Consider the following 12,337-nt stretch of genomic DNA (forward strand, 5'->3'; position numbering starts at 1 on the left):
AATATAAGCTAAATACAAAAAAGTATGATAATCTGATTTGGTTTTTGTCTCAATATTTATCTCAAGCTAAAAATCTGTCAAATCTCAATATTTATCAATAAATACTTTATTCTCAGTTATGGAGATTCCAAATCCTGAAGAAAAAATGACCAGCTTTGAATTGAGTAAAACTGAAGTTTATAAACACAACCAATTTAGCTACACAATTGGCATCAGCAGCCAATTAATCAGCATAACAATCATTTCAGAAAGTACCTGAAATGATTTGAATTAACTGGAACAAGTGAAGATGGCACCATACATAATGAAAAAATGCTAGAACTTGAAGAAAAAATAGAAGAAATTGGAAAAATTTGGGTGGTAATTTTATGAAAATAATGGTGTCAAATTTAAGAGAATTTTACATAATTTGAACCAGAAAGCATCAATGGTAAATATGCTTGTCACTGAATCCGCTTTGGATAGACAAAACTAAAGCTATTTACATGAGATTGATAAAAACGCCTACAGCTAAAACGAGAAACTGTCACAAAAATCAATTTCCCATACACAATAATAAAAAAATCAGAAAATTGTTTGAAAAGCTCTAATGCAGCCCAGTAGTGAATTCGTAAAAGAGAATGAGCTGAAAGAATACTGCTTTGAAAAAAATGAATTTGAACAAAAAAATTTTGCAAGCATGACAAAATGTTCCCCCAAAAAATTCATCAGGAGCAGATAATCACTAGTTAATCTCTTTTTCCAATTTTTTATCAAAAATTTGACTTAAATACTTAGTTTTCAGGCGTGGTTTTTCCTGTTTCAATAACACTCCAAAAAATAATTGATAAAACAATACACTATGTCAATATTCGTCTTTGGGTCGTAAGAACCACGATGAGATCAATAATGGACTTGCTATCGCTTCCAGCCTATAAAACACAGATGGACTACCAACATTCAATATTTAACGAGTCTTTATGTACAATAATTAGAAGCCATTTTAATGAACACAAAAGTGTGATAATATGTCAGTGAATTAATGAAGACATACTTGGAAGATCGGGATGGTTCTGGTCCGGGATTGATCCCACATTATTCTGATGGTCAGGGTAGACTTCTTTCTGGATGGCGCAGGTTTCAAAGTCACCCCCATCAGCCGCGGTTTTGAAGCTCACAATTCTCCAATATATACTATTACGGATGAAGCTATAGTCAAGCACCGTTGTCAGAACACACGAGCCACTGCTCTGTAGACTTGGAAAGTCTGAAACAGGGCCAGGAGTTATAACCAGATATAAAAGATTTGCCGTAAATTTTTGGCCGTTTTTCTTGCCGCAGAAACATTTAGTTTGTAACTTATGACTATAAGCTATTTCAATTTTTCCTATAAAAATAGGTTACAAAAAATTCCTTCTATTAGTACCCAACACATACTGTTAAATCTTTACTGTTATATCACTTGTTGACCTGGTTCTTCTTACTTCTTCAAATGTTCTGCCATTGCCCCCGCTCATAAATAATTTCATTGCCCGCATGCAGTTCACTTTTGTCCACTTTTGAATCAAAATGTTAGTTTCTGGTGGTGTCTGGTAGAAACTCTACTGAAGACGTTGTTTGCAAACTCGGTAACTTTTGTATGGTTATACCACGGGCCGTTAACAATACTTGCGAAGCCGCCTTGAGACACGCGATCCGTGCAATCGAATCTGATTTAAGAAAACTGTAGGAATTTTGGGTTATTATAATGAAATGTAGCGGAAAACACAAGTTCGTTTGATATTAAATTGGTCGATAGAATTTGAGTTCCCCGATTAAATGTTCCTATTCACAATCCTACAAAATGAGCACGTTATCTGACTTGAGGCTGCAAATAATGGCAAAGATAGCAATGACTTGTTTCTATTATCCTAAAGAACAAAGGTGCCTAAAGAAAAAAGGTCCTGTTTTGCTCCTTAGATTTCAATCAGGAGCTAGATGAAAAGGTAGAAAAAAAACACAAAATAGTTGGCAAAAAAGTCACTGCGTATCTTGAATCTCATTTTGTTTAAGCGGATTCTACTAATTACTTCCTAAACAATACTACAAGCTCGCACTAGAGAGAGAATTTATTATTCCTCGCACGAGTTACGCAGTAATTCACAAGTAATGAAGAACGTGTCTCCGGGGTGTCTAAAATGGTCTTCCACCTTTCTATTGGTAAGACGGATCTCTCAATTTACCTTTACAGTTAGAATGAGACATGGTATAGTTTGCAGAGATAAAAATGAAAACAGGTAGGTAGATAGCAAGTGACAATAGGTAGGTTTCCCTGAGTTTCTGACAGATAGTTGTCAAATATTACCAGAATGTCATTTTAGATAAGTGTTCTTGAAGATTTGTAGATAACTTGACAACATGACTGGAGATGTTCCTTCTTGATTCTTAAGTTGTTTTGTAAAATGCATGGTCTTTCCTATCATACCCCCCCCCCCCCCCCCACTTATATGAGGACTAAAAATGAGTGATTGAAAAAGATTATAAGGGTGGGATACTCAAATTGAATCAAAACTGATACATTAAAACTCGATCGAAAACTCTTCAATAGTACAATAAACCAAGAGAAGATAAGAAGAGCGGAGAATAAGATAACGAAAAATTGTGGCACATACTATGTTATTTATGCCGTAAATTAAACTTGAAAAGAACATTGTAAAACCGAGGACAATTGTATATGAGAATTAAGTATGAGACGATGTAGAGTCTAATTCTTCAAAGGAACATGAGCAGAAAATTGGCACGCAATTAAAAATTAATTGAAAGTTTTTACATAATTGTTCCGACACTCTTGAGGGGGGAGGAACTATATACTCAAATGGGTTTTTTTTTGTTCCGTGAATTTTCGCCGCTCGATATATTCATCGTAGAGAGTTGAGACTGGTATCATTAGAAAGCTCGTCCAGCGTAGAATATGGAATTAAAAAGATTTTCTTAATTTTCGTTTTCTACAGGGAGTTATCGAGATTTAAACTTCTGAGAAAAGAAGAGTGAATTCACGTTGTTTTTATTCACATTTTCCGGAATTTTTGCCTAAATTTTCGTCAATTTTGCTAAAATTTGTTATAATTTTTCAGAATAGTGTCGATGATTTTATTTTTGATGATGAACCAGCATTGTTGATTGTTTTGATTTAATTTTTTTGGTCAGTAAATCTGGATAAACATTTCAAAATTTAGCCTTTTTCATCAAAAACAGCACGAAATAAGCTACTTTAGTCCACTTTGATTAAATTTGCCGACAGTACACCCCCAAACAACACTCATACAATTTTTGTAGACTCAGAGGGGGGCTATTTCTACTTCAGAGTCCGCTGAGAGTGCACTGTAGTTAAAGTTTTGCCGTTTTTTGCTAACTTTACTCGTTGATTATCAAAAATGCAGAATTTATTTTGAGTTTTCAACTAACAAATTATCTATATCTACAACATTCGAAAAATCAATTGTTCCTAACGGACTATAAGTATTAGCAGGGCTAGTTTTGGGCCATTCTTGGACTGTTACAATCCAAAAAAAATCGGGTTTTAATCAGTCGGTCTTTTTTTTAATAAAGCACAGAGCATATCAAATCAAAGCTCAGGAGTGATAGGTCAAACAAATTCGCTTGCTAAGCAGCTCCAGCCTAATGCATTTAGTTTTTTAATTGAAAGTTTATGGTCGTTTCTTTTTTAAAAATAATTGACTTTTCAATAAATAATAGCTTAATTAACTTTTCCTCTATTTTTTTCTTAATTTGTTCACCTTCCAGCTTAGTGTCAGCAAAAAAAGACTGCTTCCTCTTTCTACTGAGTTAACATTTATTCTCGGTTGCAGTTTTAAGCCTGAAATTATTGTTTTCTGGCTTTGATACTACAAGATTTTAGATTTTTGTTTGTTTTGATATTTGCCAGTTTTTCACGTTTTCTAATTTTGTCACATTATCACATTATTGACAGTTCTCATGTCACCTTATTAGCATTCAAATTAAGGCACAATTGAACATTTTCAAATCCTGAAAGATATACATCATCGTTTTAACGGCCTCGACGCCTCTTTCTTGAAGAAATCAATTTTTTAATTTTGTCTCTAACTGTCATTTATACTTTGTCGTTTCGGTCGTATGAAATTTCCTGTATAGTGATAGCTTTCCTTGGCTTTTCGTGGAAGAATAGAAGAACCTATATTCTGATATTAGTAGATAGCTGATGGCTTTCATGACTTTGAAAACAATCGTTTTCCAAAATTAAAAAAAAAACTTTTTAACTTCGCAATTTTGTTCTTTTTATGTTTCTTTTTGTTACCTAATCTCGTTAGTTAATTACAGGTCAAATATGACATTATAGGTGTCAAGGGAATAAAAGGGATTGGTGTCCCAAAATCTTTTTTTTAAAGAATTTGTTATGACCTTACTGGCTTCGACACCGGTTTTTCACAAAAAAAAAGTAAATTAATTTGATTTTTGTCATATTTGGCGTTCTTTTTGTAGATGCAAGAAATATTCTGGATAATTACAGGTCTCGAAGGCTTCATTTTCATGATTAAACGACCCTTTTTAAATAGCTCTTTTTGTAATTAATGCCTTTCATGACATTGAATGTATTTTGTTTCGAAAAAAAATTAAAAGTATCACATACTTTAGCACTTCGCTTTTTTGTCTACTTGTTACCTAGTCTTACTAATGAATGGCCACGTACTACATTATAGCTGTTTGAAGAAGGCGCAATCAAATATATTTTCAGTGCCAAAATTTGGCTTGACGGTTTTGACAGCGTTTTCTGGCAAGTTTCAATTGAAATTTTGTTTGTTCTTTGTTGTTCTTTTTAGCCGCTTTAAAAAATGAATAAGGACAGGTCCTAATGCCCTTCTATAGAAGCAGTGGTAATCGTAAATTTGTGGTAATATTAATTGATGCCTAATGGTATTTATTACTTTGATGTTAACTGTTTCAAAAAAATAAGTTAGGTTTATCTGACGGTATGTTGACTTTGTTATTAAATTTAGTTTTTAAGAGTGACAAAAATTTTTTGATGTAATTAATGTTTGTTGTTGTTGTTGTTTGATTTTGCTGTTCGTCTTGACTCGCTTTCTTAATATTGACATATTACAGCAATCTAATGCATCACTTTTTACTCCACTGAGTTATTTGCTTTGGAGGCTATCTTATCGTTCATACAGAATTTTTTGAAAAAGGATTCGCAAAAAATAATTTTTGGGTTTTTCTATCTGTTCCTCATTTGGTAGACAATTATGCCAAAATTGTGGATGGGCGGGGTCGGAACCTTATGTGCCATCGCACATTACCGAGCCGCCTTGTTTAATTTACACCGAGTATAATGATTGTAGGCTTGATAAACATGAATACAAATATAATGCACGTTTTTAAGTTTAGTTCAAAAACAAACTGTCAAGATAAGCCATAACCGAAAGGGTGCACAACAATCACTTTACGACGCGTACAGATATGTCAATCTTGCTTAGAATGTGAGCTATTAGCTAGTGCCCATGTTTCAAATGTATATGTTCCTTCAATTCCCCAACTTCATGATAGAAAAATTTAGTATCACGTTATATGTTTGCAAAGAGAACTTTCCATAAAGCTTAATACTTAAAGTTCAAAAAAACTTGAGAAAAAAAAACAAAGTTCCACTCTCAATTTTTATTAATTTTAATATCTAATAAACAACATTGAGAGAACATCCGTCTAAATGGCATGTGGTTAATATGAGAAGAATGATTAAAATGCCTCTTTAAAGATGAGATGTATATGATTCTGTTGTGTGTTAGCCTGTTTTGAATGACAGTTAGTCTGTTGTGTGTTATCAGCATAACATAAAAAGTTAAACAAATTTTCTAGAAAAACCGAATGAACAATGACACCGTCAGAGAACCCTGAGCCACTGGACAGAAACAGCTTCTGCTCAGAACGACTGTAGCAGAGAAAAATCTTAATTTTATTCTCAACAATGATTTAGCAAAAAGAAATAGATAAAGGAGATCATAATCATTTAATTGTTAAACTCAGCTGTTATGCACCTAATGATTTTGTCCTTCAATTTTAGAAAAATCAAATTTCTATTCTGTACGTTTTCAGATCAGATATGATTACGATATTCACTTTTGCATAAAAGAATAGATATAATGTTCAAACTTTTTTTTGGTTTCTTTTTAATTAAATCTGCGTGGTCTCCATTATCTAATAATCTTGGTTTATATTGATCTAAAATTTGAATGTTTGCTGATTATTTCCGATCTCTGACATTTCTTCCTCTCTCCCTCAGCCTTTTAACTCTCGTTTTTTAATTTCCTCGCGTTAATGAACTGCGCTCAAGTACCCTCCTGTTGATTTACATTGCTTACGAAAATACTCCCCTCTCATTGGGTGAGTACAATAAGAATTCGGGCTTGTTTCTAATTCATCAAGAGATTGATTCAGCTCAACACAAGCGTCTAGGAAAAGTTATCTTCACATTGCGTCCCACACAATCCGGTCGCTGATTATCAGACAGTTCAACTAATTGCTGCGTTCAACTACGGAGCTCGCGACAACAGCATATTAGCTGATCCTCGTATGATGACAACAGAAAGTGACTGAACTGCCCTGTCGAAGGCAATGGATTGTCCCACTGACTGATAATTTCTGCCATCAGCTAACAACGACATGCGCAATAAGGCCTTCTTCAGAGTCCTCGACAGACCGCCCAAAACTTCAATTGCCAGCGGGACAAACATAATTCTTTGTTGAGCACAACTATTTTCATACTGAGCATATTTTCGATCTTCGGCAGCTTCAATTGCATAGCCTGACTTCTCTGCCGCATGAGAAATAATGTTCGGTTGCAGAGAGGAAGTCACGGTTATGTCTAGAGCAGCAGATTGGCCAGATTTCCAACAAGGCAGATAGACGTCTCCTGGGCGTGAGTTGTTTTCCGCAATGAGATTGCGTTTTTCAATTACTGGAGACTGGAGACAAATTAGCTGCTGAACAGGCAGAAGCTATGCGATCGCGAATTCTATCGTGCCTTGAAATCGCATCTCCCCTTCCATGGCAGGCAACTGCATGGTCACCAAACGTGTCCAATGTACCTGACTTACAATAAGGACATTTTCTTTCTTGATCATAAACCGCGATCCCGAGCCTGTACTTGACACTGACTTGAAATTCCTTAGTCGAAAGGTGTAGACCTAGAGCGGGAATTGGAGGCGCAGCAAGCCATGCTCCTGAATGAGGCAGGCATAGTGATTGGAGTCTTGCTTTTTCCCAGGTTGACGATTGATTTCTTATTAGGTCAGCAAGTTTTTCTTTATCAAGTGTTTCTTGGATCTTCTTTTGCGTGTGCGAAAGTAGATTGAACTGTTCCAGACTCTGTTGTAACTCTTTAAAAGTGTCACTTTCTGAGGGACGCTTACTTGTTATTTTGTTCACCAGCTCGTCTGAGGCTAAAATTGAGCCCACAAATGCACTTTTGTATTGCTCCTGTGACTGTCTGACGCCTAGTCCCGACAAACTGATAGGTAAGGAAGACTGTTGCCATGCGTCATCATCAATAATTGAACCAATAATTTGATCCAACACTTCTCTTTGGCCGTCATCGAAACTTTTCAATACTTCGAGCATCTCGTTTGATGGAGTGTTAGTTCGTAATGAGTATACTAGTTTCGGAGTTCTCAAACAGTAGCGAAGGATACCCAATGCACATTGAGGATCGTTGAGGTGATGTAAATTATCCAGCATAGATAAAAATTTTTGAACTCTCCTCTTCAAACAAGAAGCGACAAACTCTTTTGAATCAACTGCAGCACCCAGAATTTCAAAGCCGTTTCCCAAATTCCTTTTTACTGCCTGATCAATGGAGGGTAAATCTTTAATTGACCACAGCTCACATTTGTCTTTTCTCAAGATTAGGCCTCTCTCGGGGCCTTCATTGGCTAGGATTTCAAGCGTTTGTTTGATCTGCTCTTCAGAACCAGCAATAAACCATCATCTAAGTACCAAGTGTGCTGTACCAAATCCGGAACTGAAGTCTTGATCTTCTGTATGATCGGCCATAACGTCAAGGAGAACAATAACGGTCCCGGCGGATCACTTTGCTGAACACCCGATTCACTTTGAATGATTGCATTGTTGTAAAAGAGTGGTGTGTGCTGGGAGTAGCAAAAATTGGTGAAGGCGGCAATTCCTGGAATAAATTCATAAGTTGCCTTTAATAAGTGTGATCGCTTGACTGAGTTAAAAGCGTTTTGGAAATCAATTTGAAGCACGCCTCCGTCCTTCTGAGCACTTACTATGTTATCGTATGTATTTTTGGACGAATGAATGATTGCCTCAGCACCTCCGCTAATGCCGACTCCCAATTGCAAACTGTCAAATAGCTCAATTGCTTCTGATTTAGCTTCACCTGCCAAGCATTTTGCTATGAGGCGTCGCAACACTTCGCCAACTGCTATTGGACGCACCCCACCCTTCTTTTTGGATAAAGCCGTGAGTGAAGCGCAGCAGAGTGCTTTGGAAATAAAAACAGGAAAGAGACCCCTACTACCAAAGTTTACAAACTTTGTTATCGCTTTCAGTGCAAACTCGGACCGATCAGGCGCAGTGCAGTCTACTGCGTGCTGAAGATGTTCTGGAAACATCTTAGAGGGACCGGCTGCAGTGTGTTTGCTGAATGTCTTAAGTTGCTCATAAACTGCGTTTTCACTAAACTGGAACGCATTGGATGCAATATCGTCAGGTAAACTGACATCAGGTATCGGTTCTTTCGGGTGTAACTTTTCCAGTGCTTTGAATGTAGCTTTGTTATCAGGTGCGAGACCTTCAGAAGCTAAAACTTTAGCAGCTCGGCCAAATTGGCCTTGTAGGCACAACGTCTTCGCTCTGACCCATATTTCTTCAATGCTGTTAGTTCTCTGTCTTTTTGATTGTTTCAAGGAGACAGCTTCTGACCAAAGCTTCCCATATTCACCGGCGTTCCAACGATCAAAACGTTCTGCGAGACGTTGGTCTTGATTGCGCTTTTGCTTTTTGCCTCCGCGGTTACAAGCACGTAGAACGTATTTTGAAACCGCAAAAAGTTTTTGCCAATTTGTCTCATTGTCTGGAGCCTCAACACATTCAAGAAGAATACCTGATAGCAGTTGAGACCATCTTGCTCTGAATTTGATAGGAACAAAGCAACAGGTTGGCACGTACGAACTCAATATTGTCAACACCTCTGGCAATTTGTTACTTTCTGACTTTATTGAGAGATCAACACGTTCAAGAAAAGAGTTATTCAACTGACTGGAATCAGTTGAATCACAGGAGATCAGTAGATTGTCTATTTTATTTGAGAGGTCTGTGTTAATTTTCCGACGGCTGCACAACTGCTCTTTGTATTTTGAGTACGCCCAAATTGATTTTGAATTGAACCAAACGTCGTGCTCTGACCCCCAACCAAAATATCTTACTTTGGTGTACTGATCGCAGTTTTCTAGTACTTGAACTCTGTAGAGTTTATCTGCGGTATCTGGCAGAAAAGGAATTGTGCCTGCAGCTACGTGAAAAAACTCTTTAACACAAACATTTTGCAACTCCTGGGTCAAACCCGTATGCATGTCTTCGCTGGTTTCAGGATTTTGTGGTTCGCTTTGTGTGCCTACATTCTCTAATTGCTTTGCACCACTCTCGTCGAAAATTGCATTTCTTTAGTTGTATTTCATTTTGAAAAAAAACCACAGGTTGGGGGAACTAACTTTGGAAACTACCCCAACAAACAGAGACTGTTGTATGTTGTAAGACGATTGTTTTCACAGGCAAACCGCCCCAGAAAACTTGGGGGACAGACTGGGCTGGGGGGGGGTATTAGGAACAATCTCACCGGATATTAGGCACTTCGTCTAGTCCCACAGACAGGACGCAAAATCAGTAAGCTTCTGTAATTTTCTCTTGTTTGCTTGTTGATTTCGCTTAGCGAGCTAACAATGCTAACAGCGCACGTTTTGGCACTGGATTCACAAGCACTGACTTCGTTTCATCAGAAACCATAATATGTTTAGATATTTCGAGCCAATAAAATGTCGTAATCAAAAATTTAAGCGGTGCATTAAAAAGTTAAGTGATGAATTGAAGATGTACACCAATATTGCTTTTTCCAACATGATTATACCCAAAGTAGTGACATACATGTATGTTTAAAATGTATGATGTATATTTATGGTAGGCTTAATAGTAATAATTTAGTCAAAAATGAAGGACCAAATAAGATTCGATAAATTATTGCTTCGGCTGATTTCTTAAAAGTCGAAGTATGTTGCTATACACTATTTAAACGAGAGAAAAGGAAAACTTTGAAGGTTTTACTAAAACAGAAACGAACAAAATTGACTAAATGTGTTACTACTAAAGTCAAATGATAAGATGAGACTAAAAACATGTTGTAAAATCATAAAAAGTAAGTAATTATAGTATTCAAACTGATCAATATCAGCTGATAACTAACTTTCAGCATTAGATCGCATAATTTAAATTTCAAGATAAGAGATTAAAAGAAACATTATGAAAGTTAATTTTGGTACGAGTTTTTGTTTCGTATAGAGTTCTCGCATTCACGGTAACTAACTTACACTACCTGAATTTTATGAAAAACTCATTCTTACAATTTCATCTGGAAACGCACCGGAATTTTTCATCTTTGACAATTCCTACAGTTTATAGATCATGGTGATAGTGAATTTTTACAGCTACTGTTAAAGCTGAAGCTTCGTCTATTTCTTCGCATGAAATCAATTTGGAAGTAATGTGTTTTGCTTTTTCTTTCTCTTGCGCTACATCTTATAAGTTTTCATCTCTTTTATAAACTTCCTTCCAACAGATGAATTGGCTCCCCATACGTTTACTTGTATAGAACATTCATAAGTTCAAAATCTGTATCAAATCGACCGTGTAAAATGTTAAATGCTGTCTTTTTCAGCGGCAACTTTTGTTTTTCTTTTGTTCTCAATATTAATCTAAGTATTAGTTTAACTTTTAATTTACTCTAAGCATTATGATCAGCGTTGGAGTTAAGCTCTTGGAACGGGATAGGCTAAATGTTATGCTTAAGTAGGTTGCGGAAATAAACTCCCACGGAAATAAACCACCACGGAAATAGACCCCCACGGAAATAGACCCCCACTTTACCATTAAAGAGCTGTGAACTTAGCGCGTTTGGCCATGCCTCGCGGGCCATGGCCATGCCTCAGTGGCCCGTGGGACTTGATATGAAACTATCACAACCGAACAAATTATAGCGACCAATATTTAATTTTAAAATGGGGTTTTTTTTTTCGTAGGGGTTTATTTCCGTGGGGGTTATTTTCCGTGGGGGTTTATTTCCTATCTGAAGTTAATTGGGTTTTTTTCCCGTTCGGGTTTATTTCGCAGACCCGGTCAATTTGGTTAAATGGTTGCTATGACTTCTTTATTCTATTTGACTTTTATTTCAGCTTCTTCTGTTGTTCCAGTTATTCGAATGTTTTCCTTCATAAACATTCAGAAAATTTTTATAGGGAAATTGATTAGGGTGTTGCTTTTATATAATTTCTTTCTCCCTGTGGAATTCCCTCTATATCCAAATTCCGTTCAAGCGTGTTTGTTTAAATTATTTTTTCTGTGATCTGTACAAATTGTATAAAAGCCAATTTGTTGAATGGTTTCAACACAACAAGGTTTTTAAACATAACCGAATAAAGTCGGGCGAACTGCTCTCAAACGACGAAACGAAGTTGGCTTTGTCAGTAGCTAGCCTCGGTATAGTGAGGATCGGTGGGGATTGGTGGGGGGGGGGGTGAAGTAAGAGGGGAGCTGACGTTGGGGGGGGGCAGGGAGGGATTGTGTGTGTGTGTGAGTGTGTGTGTGTGTGTGTGGTGTGTGTGTGCATGTGTGTGTGTGTGTGTGTGTGTGTGTGTGTGTGTGTGTGTGTGTGGGGGGGGGGGGGGGGGGGTTGTGGGATCAACTTCTAAGAACTTCCCTTCACATCATAAGTATAAGTCTCCAAAACAGTTTCTGTGAATCGCATACTTGGAGACTAGTGAGCTGAAAGGGTCTGAGAGCACTTAATGCTCACTGGATGCTACCTGTTTATCCCGTTTTTGAGGACGAAAAGCCAAATGGATCAGAGAAAAAATCGGTCAGGCGAAAAGTCGCATAAAAGAGACCGACAGGACTGTTATAATTGCTACAAACTTCGTTTGAGAGCAATTAAAAATATCATTATTCTTGAAAAGAGTATTTCACAAAGGTCTGCGTAAAGCGCTGTGTTATTAGAATCAATTCAAAAATCCATTTTTCATTTTTCCAGATTTCACAATTTTCACACCTGTATTTATTT

General features: G+C 36.8%; 1 protein-coding gene across 1 annotated transcript in view; it reads right to left on the reverse strand.

The window, feature by feature from the left end:
- The window catches only part of LOC142334631 (uncharacterized), a 154,497-nt gene that overhangs the window by 32,857 nt on the left and 109,303 nt on the right, over positions 1 to 12,337 (reverse strand). Inside the window, exon 17 of the mRNA XM_075382824.1 lies at positions 1,034 to 1,246. Within this exon, the coding sequence (XP_075238939.1) occupies positions 1,034 to 1,246 (213 nt within the window). The remainder of the gene's footprint in view (positions 1 to 1,033; positions 1,247 to 12,337) is intronic.

The sequence above is a fragment of the Convolutriloba macropyga genome, chromosome 2 (assembly GCF_964194025.1).
Source record: "Convolutriloba macropyga chromosome 2, txConMacr16.3, whole genome shotgun sequence".
In the NCBI taxonomy this organism is placed as follows: Eukaryota; Metazoa; Xenacoelomorpha; order Acoela; family Convolutidae; genus Convolutriloba; species Convolutriloba macropyga.